Source organism: Megalobrama amblycephala, linkage group LG9, assembly GCF_018812025.1.
Source record: "Megalobrama amblycephala isolate DHTTF-2021 linkage group LG9, ASM1881202v1, whole genome shotgun sequence".
NCBI classification, from domain to species: Eukaryota; Metazoa; Chordata; class Actinopteri; order Cypriniformes; family Xenocyprididae; genus Megalobrama; species Megalobrama amblycephala.
Genome location: NC_063052.1, coordinates 33,513,490 through 33,532,321, shown reverse-complemented (window position 1 = coordinate 33,532,321; position 18,832 = coordinate 33,513,490). Strand labels below are relative to the sequence as shown.

Below are 18,832 nucleotides of genomic sequence, written 5' to 3'. Positions count from 1 at the left end.
AAATACAAAATATGTAGTTTCTATAGAATCATGGGACGAATAACAATTAATTCTGCCAATGTAAACACTAAATCTGAAGAATCCTCACTGGTGGAAGCTTTTTATTTTCCAGTAATGCTTCTATTTCTTTTGCGCCAATCGTCCTGATGGGAGGCCTATGGAATTATGGGAGCATGAACATCAGGATATGGTTAGCAGTCAGCTATGATTGGCACTGGACAGCTCAGCTGAGGGGCCTATGGGAGAAAAACTCAATTTGGAAGCAGAAAGGAAACAGAGACCCAGGAGCAAAACTTCTGAGATGCAGCAACGAAAGGCAGGCGCACCGCAAATCTGCTCGGAAAATAGCTTCTCCGATGGGTTATTCTGCTTCATGTGCCTGCTGAGATGTTGCTTTGTCAATTTAAATAGGGAGCAAACAATGTCAAACAAGCAGACACATAACTTGAACTCTCACCACCTTTCTCTCACTGTCGTTCTCTCTGTCTTTAGTTAGTTAGTTTTATTTGAAGTTTGACAAGGCAGCATATTGAAGCAGAAAAAAAGAATAATTTTCTTCTTAGCAGCACAAATGAAATGTGTCAAACATAACACACAATCAAACATCATATATAGGTACAATTATTGTTAGTTCTCTCTGTCTATATATGAATGCATAAACACATACAGTGACAAAAGAAGTATGTTTTTCTTGAAAATGTATCATTAAAATGCATCAGCCAGTCAGCAAGCATTACATTTATTTTGCTCAATAAATGTCTCTCATTTCTTTCCACAGCTCAGATGATTATTATGAATACAGCCATGGTATCAGCAGAGAATCATATGACTCTTACGGTAAGTGTATGTGTGTGTGTGTGTTTTTTTTTTTTTTTTTTTTCAATGCAGTTTTATAATCACATGAAATTACTGCAGTAGTTTGTCAACATGTTTTGCTCCACAATTCTAGTGCATTAAAGCAGTAAGCTGCCTTTTTTTATAATAACTCCAGTTAGTACATGAACCTTGAGTCTGTCACTCTCTTCTTTTGCCTGTAGCACGCTCAGCTCCTGCTGTTATAAATACCGCTGGTATTGCAAGCCTTTGGTCGCAGTATCTATAGAACAGCATTGTATTTACATGAACAGACATTTACAATTGAATGTAAACAGGAGACGGGTTTGGATGCAGCAAAAGAATCAAAATGCTGTCGGGCAAATGTTCCGTGGAAGGCAAATAAGTTTGCGCTTACGAACAATGTAGGTACAAAAAAGAATAAATATGGCAGAGATATCTAGAAAAGAATTGCAATGCTCTGAAATTGCTGATGTAGCAGTTGTAAGCTCATTGTCCCAGCCAAACAGATGAGATATGTTTCTGAGCAGCTAGAATATTAAAGTGTGTGTGCTTTTAGTATGTAGATACAGATGCATTGGTGGAAACAATTGTATTATTAACAAAATATATTGTAACAGAATCAACAGTTTTGTTTGCCATATAGTTTTAAAAATTATTTTTTTTTTAGCTTTGGGCACTAGAATTTGATTTTTCTTTAAAAAGATTTCTTTGTGTGTGTGTTATATGAAGGTCACATTGGAAACCTTTACCATATCATTTTTTTTTTTTTTTTGCTACTTTCCAAATTCCTTTCAATGTATAGATTTTTATTTTATTTCATTTTGTTACGCCAGACAAGACAAACTTTATGTTGGTTTGAGAAAGCCTGACAAGACAGTAGAATTAATAGTTGGGTTTCCATGTTTTATGGGGACTTTCCATTTTTACATTGTAAAAACTATATATTATTTCCCCTAACCCTAAACCTACCCATCACAGAAAACTTTCTGCATTTTTACATTTTCAAAAAACATCCCAAAATTGTCCCCACAAGTACAAGGATTTCGGATATTTGTCCCCATAACGTAGGGTTTACCAGGACCACACATACACACACACAAGCAATCCATAACACTCAAGTTAACACTTTCCAGGTGCTACAAAACATAGACAGCTTGACAGTTCAAAGGAGAACTTTCTATTATCCGGCTGATACACATCCTTATTCTTTCTAAACGCAAGGACAGTGCCCATAAACCCTTTCCTTGAAGCTAGCGCGGGCTAACCTGAGATTGACAGCTCTCTAATTAAAGATTATTGGCTATGGCTCCTAGTCTGCAAAACTTTAGACTTAAGAGAAACGGCCTTTGTGCCTTTCTGTCCCTAAGAAGAGCTGAAAACGAGCAAGATCACACAAAAGGTGCTGTCGATACCGCTCACGTTCATTGACACGGATGCTCGTGAATGAGCTCTGCTGTTACGCTAATGGCGGCAGTAACCTCTCGCCTGAGGGCACTCGACTAAACCCCTTTCAAGTGGCTATTTGATCCTCTGGTGCAATTAAAGTTGTTTTGTTCTTTCTAAGGTGAAGGACAAAAGGAGGATGGTTTGGGGACATTTCTCTCTGATTGTCAGTGTTAGTTGGGCTAAATTATCAGAGGTGCCATGAGGTCAGAGAGGAAGATAGTGGATTTTGCTGTGACTCTTGGGATTTGTTACTTTAAAGATTGGTGGTGTTGTGTAAAAGTCGCTTTTGAAGGTGCATGTTCCACAACTACAAATCAGTGTCAGCGTCCCAGTCGGTCCCCGTTTAACACACACTTACAAAGAAAGTACACTTTATTGGCATCTTGGTGAATCTCACAGAAACATGCTCAAGGTCACAATTCATCCCAGAAATTATGTATAAAATGTTGTTTAAAGAAAATGAAGCTCATTTTTAGGATCGAGGTTGTTGATTGTGACCTGTGGAATGTTGGTCCACTCCTCTTCAATGGCTGTGCGAAGTTGCTGGATATTGGCAGGAACTGGAACACGCTGTCGTATACGCCGATCCAGAGCATCCCAAACATGCTCAATGGGTGACATGTCTGGTGATTATGCTGGCCATGCAAGAACTGGGATGTTTTCAGCTTCCAGGAATTGTGTACAGATCCTTGCAACATGGGGCCGTGCTTTATCATGCTGCAATATGAGGTGATGGCCGTGGATGAATGGCACAACAATGGGCCTCAGGATCTCGTCACGGTATCTCTAACCCTAACTCTAACCCTAACCCTAACCCTAACCCTAACCCTAACCTGTGTTCGTTGTCCATAACATACGCCTGCCCATACCATAACCCCACCGCCACCATGGGCCACTCGATCCACAACACTGACATCACCCACACAACGCCATACACGCTGTCTGCCATCTGCCCTGTATAGTGAAAACTGGGATTCATCTGTGAAGAGAACACCTCTCCAAAGTGCCAGACGCCATCGAATGTGAACTGCACTCAGGTCGAGACCCCGATGAGGACGACGAGCATGCAGATTAGCTTCCCTGAGACGGTTTCTGGCAGTTTTTGCAGAAATTCTTTGGTTATGCAAACCGATTGTTGCAGCAGCAGTCCGGGTGGCTGGTCTCAGACGATCTTGGAGGTGAAGATGCTGGATGTGGAGGTCCTGGGCTGGTGTGGTTACACATTGTCTGCGGTTGTGAGGCCGGTTGGATGTACTGCCAAATTCTCTGAAATGCTTTTGGAGACGGCTTATGGTAGAGAAATGAACATTCAATTCATGGGCAACAGCTCTGGTGGACATTCCTGCAGTCAGCATGCCAATTGCACGCTCCCTCAAAACTTGCAACATCTGTGGTATTGTGCTGTGTGATAAAACTGCACATTTTAGAGTGGCCTTTTATTGTGGTAATAATCATATAGTGCGTAGTGCTAGTGCAATAATCATGCTGTCTAATCAGCATCTTGATATGCCACACCTGTGAGATGGATGGATTATCTCGGCAAAGGAGAAGTGCTCACTAACACAGATTTAGACAGATTTGTGAACAATATTTGAGAGAAATAGGCCTTTTGTGTACATAGAAAAAGTCTTAGATCTTTGAGTTCAGCTAATGAAAAATGGGGGCAAAAACAAAAGTGTTGCATTTATAATTTTGTTCAGTGTGTATATATATATATATATATATATATATATATATATATATATATATATATATATATATTTCTGGTTCTCAAATCTGAGAGGTCTTTCCAGCCATGCAATATTTCTACCAGTATCGCCATAGGAACAAGTTTCACCATTTGAATCACTCCGCTGTCAGCATTCTCTGTTCAGAGCTCAAGTACCCGCAGAGAACAGCTTCATCTCGGCCAGACCTTTGGGAATTTGCTACTGGCTCTTATGTGGATAGTGTTTAAACATGAGGTATAATTCGTTTTGGGTATATCAAATGGGCAATCTTTGGTCTTAATAATCTATTACTTGTTCCAGAGCTAATAGATTTGGCTTAAGGGTTATATTAAGTTTCATAACTTTATATTTACATCGAAATTAAATTCTGTACTAACTAGAGCACTGCTTTTGTATGTTTGACTGAACTGTTTGCTTGTGTTTATTTTCTTATTTTACTTCTGTCATAATGGCTATTGTTGTTCATTCATTTAAATATTATTGTTCAATAAGAAATATTTTATATAAATAACATGCCATTTTTTGGTATTGAGAAAGAGTCTGTTAGTGATTTTGACTTCAGTGAAAGTTACATTAATACGCCATTAGATGCCGGCAAAGATAGTCTTTATGAGTAAGCGAGTCAGTTGCAAAGACTTTTCTATTAAAATGGTCTGAAACAAGGAAACAAGGATGTTGTTTTTAGTTTAAACAACATCTTACAAGACGCAACTGACAAATGCGCTGTCATGGGAAATCCTCTTAAATGTTAAAAGGACAAAGACAAAGATATTGCTTTCCTTAGCAGACATTCAAACTGATTTTGTGGTTATGAATATAAGATTGACCTGAATAATTTCAGCTAGATGCAGGTAATACACTCAGGTGATCTTTCTCTCATAATACTCTACATATTTCAGTGAGTTTCAATGAAGCGACTCAACGTTCCTTCATTACTAGTTCTAAAGTGATGTTTTAGAATTAGTAACGGAGGTTTGGGCTCAACTGTTAAACTGTCAACTTGAGATTTGAATCTGTGGCGGAAGGAAATAGTTCCTCACAAAAGAGGGTTTTTAAAGGCAATCCGTTATTGTTTCTTATTTGTTTAAACACTTGTGCCATTGAACTGTTGTATAAAAACAATATCACACTCGTAGCCATGCGATATGGATCTATATCAGCACGGTTGCGATTACCTACGGCACTCGGCCTCTAGATTCATAAATTATGAAGGGGAAGGTTAAAAAAAGTACTAAAGAAATAATAATAAAAATAAGGATATAAAAAAGTAAAATAAAACCGGGCATCTTCTTGACAGGTCGGCCATTTTTCGGCATACCTCTAAAACGTGACACTGGTAATATTTTCACTTGTACAACCTTTTTCACGTTGTAGTTGGAAATTAAAGTAGTCCATTAAAATGTTTTTATATGACTTTTGATGCGTGTCATCATGTCAGTATTATTTTTCTTTATGCACACGTTTCATTGTGCTGTATTTGACCATGCAGTGTAAACAATCATCACACAAACTGATTTAATTCACCAAAATACATTTGCGTGTTTACGCAAACATGTCAATGTTAGTCTGTGACGCACACAGCAACATGTCTTACAAATGTTGTTCAGTGTTTTTTGAGCATGTTTCAATACAGAATGCTTGAATTGAAGCATTCTAACAAGTCCTAAAGGACTGTGTTTCACTAATGAACTTCCTGACCTCTGCTCTTTGTCTCCCTCTTCAGGCCCGGAGGAATGGACAAACAACCGCAACAAGGCGCCACCAGCAAGGACAAGCAAAGGAGTGTACAGAGAGCAGCCGTATTCCCGGTTCTGACCTGCTACAGTCCTTCGTGTGCCCTCCCAAGTAATGGATTTTCTATGGACTCTATTTCCTTTTTTGCAAATAAAATCAACCAAAACGACAAAAATAGAAAGAGGTTGATGGGTAAAATTATGTCTGTTGAACTGACATGGACGATCCCCGCAAATGGAATATTACGGATCACTGGATTATGTAGTTTAAATCAGAGAACCAATTAGAATTCAAATAGACTCACTTATGTCGGAGGGAGGCGGGCACTAGCAATTAGGGGCGGAGTTATATCAGGTGTACGATGTTTAGATTTAGCAGGTCAGTTTTTGTAGATACTTTTTTTTTTTGATGGGTGATCAGCTTCAATGTGTCCCTTGTAAATTTGACCTTTAATGAAAATTAAGTAGAAAAAAAGTCAGTGCAACTGTTGTTTTTCTTCTTTTCTCTTTTCTAAATGGAAAGTTCTTCAGCGTTAAAGGGCTTATAGGAGCATGTCGTAAAAAACTGTGTGCAGTTTCAGTTGCGATGAGAAGCCTGCGTAGTTTTGTCTGGTTTTTGTGTTGAGCGTTTAAACCCTTTAACGAGCTCTGTGGTGATAGGTGTTTTCTCCTAGTGAGCGATCTACTTTTAGACCTTCTCAGGAGCGTCTAAATCGACAGTTTTTGACTATTAATCCAATTGAAATTCACAGTAAACATGATTGTGGCTAAAATCCCCAATTCAGTTCGATATATATAATAGATTACTTCAAGAAATACATCAAGGTAATGACGTTTCTGCACACTTTCCTGTGCAATTCTAATCCATTATAGCACATATAATCCGTTAGTCCGTTAGTATGTTATATAGCGTGGATGGGTTCGAAATAGTGACGGCATTTAAAAACAAAAGAAAAGCATCACTTGTGATAGTCTATGAGATTGAAAGGGAATCCAGCAGTTTTTGGCACATTGTGTAATCCTTTAAACCTTGTTGTAATGCATTTCAAGTGCACAGCAAAGTGTTACTGGTCATTTCTAAACCAAATACTGTTGACTAAAGTTTAACTACTACTGTTTTATAAAACTATTAAAAGTCTAATCAAATGTATGCTGAAGTTTAAAAGGTGATAGTAATGAAAATTATTGTGGTACTGGTGGTGGCAGTTTAATACTTTTCTGTTAAGAGCTATAATATTTGTAAGCTTGTGTAAGCCCTTTAATTCTCGTCTCAGTTGATTATAAAATAAACTTTTTGAAAGCAAAATGATCACTGTGTTTGAGAGCACATTTTGTCCTTGTTTACTTTGGTAAAACTTCATAATCTAAACTAACATCTGATGTGTATTATCATCAAAAGTTATGTAGTGTACGTTATGAGAACAAAAACCTTTAAGCCCACATAAAAGTGAAAATAAACCAAAAAGTTTTGTTCTAGTAGTTTTTTTTTTTCTCCCCAAATTAATCTGATGCATGTAACTATTTTGACAAGACTTACCTCTGTAGAATTAAATTTAATTGCAACCAGCACAATTAAATTCATCTGTAATATACCGTACCCAGCAGCTTGAAATAAATTTGCAATTATAAACCAACCTTATTATCTGTTATAATTCTTTCTACTTGAAAACACATGAGGCTCTTCTGTGGTAAAGCATATGAAAGCAACTTCCTCATAGAAGTTAATTATTCACTAATATATATTTAATCATACTCCTTTACTTAATTTTTGTAAGACGGTACTATTGCATCAGTTGCACATGGAAAGTAATTCCACATATTGTCTTTCATATTCTAAGATTCAATAATGTAAGCAGTGGCTTTTTGACCTTGGTTCTTTTTGGGGATTTCTGCTTGCTGTTTTTGCTCTTTCTTCCCCCCTCTGGTCACATGACCGTCTCTATAGTCCACTAAACAGCCCGCCCCCACATGACCTCTAAATGACCCCAGCTGACCTCAGAGCTGATGAGGATGGCGGTAGCTGTATTTACAGGCCTTCGTTCTACAAGGTAAACAACCCGTCACAATCTAATCTCATCTAAACTAGCCCTTAAACTGGATAAAACAAAAACAAACCTGTTCATTTAAAGCTTTTCTTGGCTTACGTTTTGCTGAGGAACTTAAATTAGAAGTAAAATTGTAAAAAGATTAATAAATAGCTGTAATATTGCTTTAACAAATCATTATTATCACCAATTATTTTTAAGAAGGAGCTAAACTTATATATTTGTATGTGTGCTATAGCTTTAAATAAATGAATGTTTAATATTATCATACTATAAGCTTTGTAAACCATTGCAGATTTATGATAAACTTGTGTTTGTTTGTGTCTTTTTTTTTTTTTTTTTTTTTTTTTAATCAGTACAGCTTCAGTTTTAATGTTTTTATTTTCTTTTTCAGATTGCGATAGCTGAGCCTGAAGCCATGGAACGCCACTGAAGCTCTTCTCTGATTGTTTGGGGTGAGCTTGATATTTTGAAAAATTCATATTTTAACTGTTAAATGAATATAAATGAAATGCATATATATATATATATATATATATATATATATATATATATATATATATATATATATATATATATATATATATATATATATATTTAACAGTTTGAATAGAGTGTGTGTGTGTGTGTATGTGTATATATATATATATATATATATATATATATATATATATATATATATATATATATATATATATATATATATATATATATATATATATATATATATATATATACACACACACTATTGGGTATTATTTGAACTGTTAAATTAATATAAATGAAATGAATGTAATATACAGTACCGGTCAAAAGTTACTATTTTTAATGTTTTTGAAAGAAGTCTCTCATCAAGCCTACATTTATTTGATCAAAAAAAAAAAAAAACAGTAATATTGTGAAATATTATTACAATTTAAAATAATGTTTTTTTTTATATTAATATACTTTAAAATATAATTTATTTCTGTGATGCAAAGCTGAATTTTCAGCATCATTACTCTAGTCTTCAGTCTCACACGATCCTTCAGAAATCAGTCTAATACGATGATTTTTTGGATACTGTGATAGATTTTTCAGGATTCACTGATGAATAAAAAGTTAAAAAGAACAGCATTTATATAAAATAGAAATATTCTCTAACAATATAACTCTTGCTGAATAAAAGTATTAATTTCTTCCAAAAAAAAAGAAAGAAAAAAATATACTGACCCCAAACTTTTGAACAGTAGTGTATATTGTTAAAAAATATTTATTTTAAATAAATGCTGCTTTTTTTCTTTTCTTCTTCTTCTTTTTTTTTTTTTTTACTTTTTATTCATCAAAGAATCCTGAAAAAAGTATCTCAGGTTATAAAACAAAATATATATATATATTTATATATAAATATATCAGCATAAATCAGCATATTAGAATGATTTCTGAAGGATCATGTGACACTGACAACTGGAGTAATGATGCTGAAAATTCAGCTTTGATCACAGGAATAAATGATATTTTAAAGTCTATTATAATAGGAAACAAATATTTTAGATTGTAATAATACTTCACAATATTACTGTTTTTATTTCAAATAAATGCAGGCTTGCGTATGTATGTGTGTGTGTATATATATATATATATATATATATATATATATATATATATATATATATATATATATATATATACACACATTTATGTTAATTTTTTTCACAGTTTCAATTGTGTGTGTTTTCTATTTAAACAGCTAAATATATAATTTTAATTTATTTATTTATTGACTGATTGATTGACTGAACTTTATTATCCACTGATGTGGAAATTTTGCTTTGGCTTCTCATAAAACACAAAAGTTATACACATACACAATTTAAACACAAACAATAATCATGCAACAAATTAAAAACAACCACCTAAGGTGCTTACATTTAATTAATTCCATTTAAAATTCTAATTGCCACTGGTATAAAAGAGTGTTTGTAAGTTCAAATAATAGCAAAATAATTAATTAATTAATTTACATTGTTTTATACTTTGGCAATTAAAAAAGGGAAAAAAAATAAATAAATGCAAAAAATTAAAAATGAATTCCAAATCATTCCCTTATGAGGCACCATTTTAGTTAGGATGCTCTTTTTAATCTTGCTGTACTGGGTTGGAAACAGATTTATGTAAACACCCTTACAACAAATAACGACACTCTTTTGCAGGAATATCTAGCGTAATCTGCCTTTCAGGGAACGCAAACACTTATTCCTTCCCTTTAAATACTCTCTAGGTGGTTTCCAGTATTATTATGATATTATGAGGCATTTAACCACAAATGAGGGGTTTAATGTGTACACTAACTGAAGTCGCCTGACAGTGATGCGAAAAGCAAGAGTTCTATTAAGTGCTTCTGCTGTTAAATCCCTGCCTCGAGAGAGCAGACATGCTTTCCTCCAGCGACTGTCAAACAAGAGCTTCCACGGCATGAGAGGATAAAGAGCTGAGCCGTCGAGAGAGGAGAGACGGGGAGAGATCTCATAGAGTAATCCTATCAGTGCGACTGCTCTCCGTGGCTGATTACTGCACTGAGTGCCACCTTCTGCCACGACGCCCTGCCACTCGTGATCTAGTCTCGCGTAACCAGACCTTCAGACTGACGGCAGAAGGTCTGGACTCCATCGCAGCTTTCATGGCCAAAGACCGCCTGGAGGCAGTCTGACCGACATGTAAAGCAACCAATCACAGTTCTTTGTCATGTTTAGGGTTGTGAAAATATAAAGTTGATGGGTGCAGGTACAATTAGAGCGTGTCCAAATCCACTTTTGCTAGTTTAACAATGGAAAAAATAATTGTAACTAGTCTCTTAATGAGTAATGGGTGTGTTTTGGGAGTGCACTAAACCAATCAGAGTGTCATCTCCCATTCCCTTTAAAAGCCAGGTGCACTTGCACCATGGCGGATTCCCTTTTACGTGGGGGAATATAGACACCCTCAACCTGACGAGTCACTTTAAATACATGTGTGTTTTGCCACAATTAGTCAAACATAGGGATGCACCAATATAAAAAAGTTTGGCCGATACCGATAACCGACAATTTTATATATTTGAAAGCCGATAACCGATATATTGGCCGATAAATCTAAATCAAAATTTTAATATAATTTTTGAGGGCCTGATTACAAAAACAAAAGTTTTACCATTAAAAGCCATGTCCCAAGCACACAATTCTAATGTTCTCATTATAATATTATGTAGCCTATATGACAGACTTGTGCTATACTTAACTGTATTTTCCTTTTTGAAGTGATTTCAATATTTCAAGCTATTCAAAATCATAATGGCGGACAGTGTGCATCTGAAGTGTCTCAGCTGAAGAAAATAATCCATTATTTATCGGCTTTAATATTTCAGCCAAATTTAGTTATCGGGCCGATAAATATAGCATTAAAAATGAACATATATCGGCCAATACCCATAAATCATGCATCCCTAGTTAAATAATTAGCCAATTTCATTCGTCATTACTGCAGATAGGTAATTCTGATAGATGCAATGACTATCCATTATGACATGTAGGCATTTTTTTCTTTATATATCTTTATTAACATTTGGCATGTTTGTGTGCTGCTGCGCGTCCCTGTGTGTGTAACAAGCAGAGTGTATACGTGTTGTGCACCCACCTATAGGCGCATATTACTAACGCGCCCTTTAAATAACAAAAAAAATAAATAAAAATACTGTGCTATTGACTTTAAACCAGGTTTTTGTTGGTCAATGGCGCAGCTGTTTTCAGTTGCCTCAAAATAGCAACACGCCAACAATGCGCCTGAACACACCTCGTTTTCCGACCAGCACGCCTATGGGCGAACAGATGGGTGTGAGTGCATTTGCTATTTAAACAATGCGGGCACTGGATGTGAAAATGATAACTGCGTCGGGCCGAAACACTTGTGTCACGCCTATTGTCGCATTACGCCAGGTGTACGATAAGGCCCAATGTGCCTACAATAGCAGACCACCGTCTCATTCAAGAATGTTGTTGCAAGTTTACTGCAATAATGGCACCACAAACTTCACATACATTTACCAAGACTTTCTTCTTCCATGAGGGGGTTTGGCGTCACAACGGCTTTGTTTCCAGGTGGACCGTTAAAGAATGCGACACACGCGTCTCCCAGAAATCCTGTAGAATTAAATCAGATAATGACTTTGAAACTCCCAAAGTCAGTATTTTCCATTTTGTGCCTTATGTGGTGTGTGGCTGTGACGTCTGAGGCTAAGACTTACCGTGTATAGCGAAACACTTTATACATATTTTCAACATAAAATGATTTGGGATGCACTAATCCATGCACTGTCCTATGCAAGTACGGGTGCATCTATTCTCAGCTGAAACTGATCAGTTCAGTAAATTAACAGAAAAGCTGCAGGTCACGTATGGGTGTTTTATGTTATTACTTTTGTCCAAAAGTAAGGTTCTTTAGAGTTTCACATTCAGCCAAGAACTATTTCATTTTTTTCAAGGGTATCTCAAACTTTTTTGGTTCCCACTTCCCCCCCCCTCACCACCACAAATGTAGCATGCTAGAGAAATGATGAAACGGCAGTGTTTATCTCCATATAAAAGAAGATAGACCAGAGAAACAGCTGCATAAATTGGTTTTCCCAGATTACATCCTGGTACACAAGAAATGAGCAAACAAAAATCACAAAGAAAAATACCTATGCACTTTTTGATAGCATACTCAGACGCTTAAAACCCGACACATTTTCTCCATAAAGAAATTGATTTTTAGCATCGTAAACCTTTCAAGACAGGCCTACCATGAATTCCGAGGGTGTTAGTCAGTGGTATGTGCTGCTGTACAGGCCATATCAGTCTGTTTTGCTTTGAAATGAACTTTAATACAATGTATTAAAGTACACTCTAAAAAATGCTGGGTTAAAAACATCCCAGGTTGGGTTGAAAATGGACAAACCAAGCGGTTGGGTTAAATGTTTGTCCAACCTGCTGGGTAGTTTTATTTAAACCAACTATTGTTTAAAAATTGCTATATGGCTAGCTTAAAATGAACCCAAAATAGTTGGGAAATTAAAAACCAGATGCAATTAGAGGCAACAATAATAGACAAAAGGTGAATGTTTATTAATAAGCTTTAATATTTTATTAATATAAATTTAATAGTTTAATAGTTTATTAATATAAATTTATTAATAAGCAATTTAATAAATGTTTATTGTTTAATAATTATTCATTGAACATTAATAAATGTTCATTTCCAACATATTTTGGGTTAATTTTAATTAAGCAATACAGTAATTTTTAAACAATAGTTGAGTTAAATAAAACTACCACCCAACTAGGGTTGTTTTTAACCCAGCATTTTTTAGAGTGTAGTTTGTGTTATTATTAAATTGTATTTATTTTTAATTTGTAACATTTTTAAATAATTTTTAATGTTTGTAATTAATTTTTAATATTTGAATATGTTTTTTCTGTTTTAGCTACATTTTGTTAGAAACGATTTATTTATTTTAATTTTATTTATTTTAATATTTATATTTTTATTTTTTAAATAACTAATATTTTAAAAAATTGTTGGATAAATTTTGTTTGAAATACATTTTAATAAAACAATTTTAATTGCTGAATTAATTTTATTGGAATTTTCTTATTTATTTGATTTATTTTATTTATTTTATTGGTAACACTTTACTATAAGGTTCATTAGTAAACATTAGTTAACTACATTAGTTAACATCAACTAATAATGAACTGCACTTCTACAGCATTTATTAATCTTTGTTAATGTTAATTTCAACATTTACTAATGCATTATTAAAATCTTGTTAAAGGTGCCCTAGAATTAAAAATTGAATTTATCTTGGCATAGTTAAATAACAAGTGTTCAGTACATGGAAATGACATACAGTGAGTCTCAAACACCATTGTTTCCTCCTCCTTATATAAATCTGCTCTGTGTAAAAACACAACTTCATTCTTTATAAATCTCTCCAACAGTGTGTAATGTTAGCTTTAGCCACGCAGCTTAGCCTCAAACTCATTCAGAATCAAATGTAAACATCCAAATAAATACTATACTCACATGATCCGATGTATGCATGCAACATGCATGACGAACATCTTGTAAAGATCCATTTTGAGGGTTATATTAGCTGTGTGAACTGTGTTTATGCTGTTCAAGGCAAGCGCGAGCTCCGGGGCGGGGGAGCATGAGAATTAAAGGGGCCGCAACCTATATATCGGTGCATAGTTAATGATGCCCCAAAATAGGCAGTTAAAAAACTGAATTAAAAAAAAATCTATGGGGTATTTTGAGCTGAAACTTCACAGACACATTCAGGGGACACCTTAGACTTATATTACATCTTTTAAAAAAACGTTCTACGGCACCTTTAACATTAGTTACCATTGCAGCTACAGTCTTTTTTCAAAAATTGGTATATTTTCAGATGCTACTTTTTTCTAATATAATTTAAGACTGAGATCTCCATACTGAAGATGCTTAAATAGAAAACGAATGTAAAATATGCTTATGAAATCTAGGCCAATGGAAAAGTAAGTGTAAAAATCCATCATCTTAGGAACCCCCTGGCTATATGAGACGGAACCCCAGAGAACCCCGGTTTATGATGTTACATTATGGGCTCTCCAGATCAGCGTATTGGTTTCTGGAGTCTTGTGGGTGTACTCTTTTACATGGGTCAAAAGCCCTATTAGGACGGGACTAGTTTCCTAAACGATGTTTGAGTTTCAATTCTTATTACTTGATGTCTGTGATTTCATCACAGATGGGACGAGACTGTGTTTATTACAGAGGTGTGAGTGTAGATGGTAGGTCGAAAAACACATGAGGAGAAGCAGATAAAAGAACATCAACAATCACAGACATTCTCATTTAGACGGGGATTAGATTTCTCAGAGGACCATTGAGTTTGCCAAAGAACAGTAGGTAATGTGAGAAAAACACACTTGGTGGACACAAAGTACATCTGTGAAACACAAATTTCTCTAACGTCCCCCTGAAAAACTATTCCCATTCAAATAGGGCTAAAGAGTGTACTCACCATTTGGTTTTGTTTGTTTGATTTAACTTTGATGTGTGTCTTGTTTTTCTCTTGTTTTAGGGAGGTTTGGCCGTATCATCTATTCGTGAAGACTAAAACTGCACGGACGCTACCGTAGAGAGCTTGTACTCAGCAAGAAAACCACAATGAGCAGACTCGAAAAGTCCCTTGCGGCCCACAGAGGAGCATGACACTCCTCGGGGAAGACTCAATTTCTACTGGAACTTTCTTGAAAAGGCTTCTGAACCTCTACGAGGTCACAAAGCACCACACTAAGAGCGTTAATGTGCCAATAACCACCAGACGAGCGGTCCAGCCTTCTCTCGCTCAGGAAATGGTGCTCTCCGTTCCTCAAGGGAGGCAGTGCTGGGGAAATGGTGCTTTCACAGCTGGCTCAGAGACGCTCTATACGCTCCTGCATGCATTTTGCAGCAGGCTGCACTGAGGGTGAACCCACTTCTGTCTGCAGACAGACTTATGGTTAATGGGGGCATGTGTCATGTGCTAACACATTAAGACAAGAATTTACTCTTCTCACAGGAGCCAGAGAGAGAAAGACAGTCTACGGTATGTGAATGGGAGAGACAGAGTGAATATATAGGCTACGTTTATCACACAAAAATGGGAAATGAGATAGTATAGTACATAGTATAATAGTGTAATAGACTTTTTTGTGTTAAGTTCATTATGAGGATGTCAAGTGAATTCATCCTAATAAAGGGATCTTAATCAGCATCTGGCTCCCATTAGCTTGTGTACTATTTATCAGGGCTCTGCAGCAAGGATTTTTTGCTGCTGGCCCAGTCAAGCCACTAGTTATGATTTTTATATATATATATATATATATATATATATATATATAGTTGTTGTTGTTGTTGTTATAAATGTCATTATATTATTATTATATGTAATTTTTTTTTGCAATAAAATTATTTATTTATTTATTTATTTTCCTTCACAAGAAGAACATTTGCAACTATGTTGAAATTATACAGCTGTCAATTTCATTAGGGCGATGCGAAGAAATAAAAATAAAGTGAAGACAAAATTTTGTGTCACTTTCTTGCCACAGTTGCAGCTTCAAGTTTTATGACTGTCATGCTTTCTAGGGTTGTAGATGACAAGTAGGGTATTTTCGTATATATATAACATAAAAAAAAAAAACCTGGATGGAAACGCCAAAATGTGCATAAATTCTAAAAATGTATAAAAAACGTATGCGCTCAATTAAATCAAATAAACTTTTTACCCAATAAGAAAACCTGTGCATAAACTACAATGGAAACAAATTTACAGAATAAAACCCTTGATGTGCATCAAAAAACATGTGACTTTGCATTGGGACAGCATAACTGGACCAACCAGCTTACCGATCTCGCTGCACAGCATCTGAAATGCTGTTTTGGTCGTTCTGAAATGCCTGAGCAAAATCTGTCGTCAAAATATTTCAGTATAATTACACGTCTGTGTTCCCAAAACAGCAGACATCTATGTATTTATCGTCTGCGCACTCTGAGGCGCAAGTAATTTATTATATAGAAAATTATTATACAGTGTAGTGCTGTCAATTGTAATAAATTCACATGAATGTAGAAACAACATAAAGACAATATATTTTAAATATTTGATCTAACAGGTAGGAAATATACAGAAATTAAATAAACACTTAACAATCCTCACTGCATAAATTATAAATTAAATATAGATTAAGTCAAGAGCAATGAGTGATTTTCTCTTTGTCTTTTGTTCTTTGATTAACATTGATGACAGACATCACAGCAGCAGGTTTATTAGGCTGCCGTCACTTTAAGGTCTGATGCACATGACGTGGATTTGACACACATCCGATGTCCAACTCTTTACGGACTTTATTTAACTCATTTAAGACTGTGCTTGCGAGGTGTACTCGACAAAGAGGGCATTTTGGCATACTTTTTTGTGTTTTTGTCCATTCAAGTGCAGAAGATAACTCAAGGCGGACGGTGTGCTGTCTGAAGCAGCTTTCTGTGTGTAAGAATCGTGTGTGTCACACAGACAGGAGATTCACAGACAGCGCGCCAGTGCAGATTTAATTTCTTTTTTGCATATTATCGGGTTTGAATGGTTTAATAGCACTTTAATGCATGACAGCATGATCATGTAACACTAGCTCAAGGATGACAGAAAAAAGTTTTTCCTGTGTTAATTGGTTACTTATTTTCACCTGTGTATACATAGCCCTTTGTTTGTCCCAGTCCTTGGTGTTGATTGTGTTCATTTCTTGGGGTGCTTTCTTATTTGTGCACCCTTTTCCTTTCCTTGCTTCCTTTCCTCGCATCTTAGCTCCACCCCTTTAAGATGCAAGGGAAGAATAGAATAGAATAGAATAGAATAGAATAGAATAGAATAGAATAGAATAGAATAGAATAGAATAGAATAGAATCCCTCGTTCCTTGCCTCTTCACGGTGCAATTCGAGAATTGAGATGCCCTTCCAGATGGCTGAGTTCGATCAGTTTCCGGTTCACGGGCTGGAGGACGAAGGAGCGAGGAAGCATCAATTTGAGTATTGAGAAGCATTCTCAATACTCTGTCTTATTTTTTGGTACCCACACTCTTGTAGTTGCACAGAGCACATCCACATGCCAACAGCTCTAACAGCTGTAACATCCTGCAGTTAAAGTCAAAATTGACCCTATTTACATTCACCATCCAATCAGTTCCTGCCAGGTAAAATCAAGTCCACACAACTTATTTTCATGTTCAGTGTTGTCCTGCTGTACAGTCTCAGTCTTTCAGCACCACGGACAGCGACCGACTCTCCACTGATCTTCAGCTCAGTGGACTGAATTCATTACTGTTGACAATGTAAATGTAACCCATACCTGTCCTAGTCTGATTATACATTATTCTCTGTGTTTTGGGAAATTGATTAATATTTTTTTGCTCACTGTAAATAAAATCTACACTTCTGGATTTCTTTGAAGGGCATATTCATAGAATCGTCATGATACACATTAGATATTCTAATTGAATTTAAAACACTTGTTGTTATGGTATCTGCATCATATAAGCAAATGGCATGTTTTATGTATATGATGGGCATTCAAGGATTTTTTGCTGAGCTCCATTTATTGAATCATTCAGAATTGTGTTTTTTTCTTTAGTTTGGAGCTGGACCCGCATATGAAACATATACTGTACACTCTATAAAGATCATATTGATCAGATTCACTTAAGCGTTGTTGGTGATGATCACATGGGGAATCTATAGTATGTTTTACTTCATGTTCACGTATAACCATAAACATGGGCTCGTTTTACTCTTCCTCTGGTTTCCATTGATCAGTGTGGATGTTCTTTACTTCTTCCGAAACCGATACTGTGGATGTGTACACCTCTCAACCTGTTAATGGTTATATGTGGTCTCATAAAACATTGAAAAGTGAATTTGAGAATCTTTGGGTGCACAGAGCACACATCCACATGCCAACAGCCCACATACAGTATAACATCCCGAAGATAAAGTCTACATGATATCAAAAGTGACTCTATTTACCTTCATCCAATCAATTCCCGCTGGATAAAATAAAGTCCCATCCAAACTTATTTTCTTGTTCAGTGTTTTGGGTCACTTAGAATTATGTCACATTATGCAAGTGAGATTTGTTGTAAATGCTGTTTCATGCTGACTTTAAGTGGATATGATCTTCCAGGTTTATTTCAACATAGGGGGAATTCAGGTTGATTGGGACACTTTTTCCCAGTCATCTCAATGGCAAAAAGTGTCCTAATCAATCAAATATTTATCAGGAAACAACTCTGAAGATCTCATTCTATTCTATTCTATTCTATTCTATTCTATTCTATTCTATTCTATTCTATTCTTCTAGTTACACACATGGTGTTCTTGAACTTCCATGAAGATTGGGTGTAATTTAAAGGTGCTCTAAGTGATCCTGGGTGGAGTAACTTCCTGTTGACGTTCAAAGTGTTGTCAAAC

General features: G+C 35.6%; 1 protein-coding gene across 12 annotated transcripts in view; it reads left to right on the top strand.

Moving 5' to 3' along the window:
• The window catches only part of khdrbs3 (KH domain containing, RNA binding, signal transduction associated 3), a 180,630-nt gene extending 164,957 nt beyond the window's left edge, over window positions 1–15,673 (top strand). For 8 of the 12 annotated variants that reach the window (XM_048202993.1, XM_048203000.1, XM_048202996.1 and 5 more), the window contains 3 exons: window positions 113–316; window positions 779–837; window positions 5,737–7,055. In XM_048202993.1, the coding sequence (XP_048058950.1) occupies window positions 113–316; window positions 779–837; window positions 5,737–5,828 (355 nt within the window). In that variant the 3' untranslated portion in view covers window positions 5,829–7,055. Of the gene's footprint in view, window positions 1–112; window positions 317–778; window positions 838–5,736; window positions 7,056–7,691; window positions 7,997–8,185; window positions 8,247–14,911 lie in introns of those variants that run through there. The other 4 variants (XR_007186500.1, XR_007186499.1, XM_048202998.1 and 1 more) reach the window with 4 other exon arrangements.
• The last annotated feature ends 3,159 nt before the right edge of the window (window positions 15,674–18,832 follow it).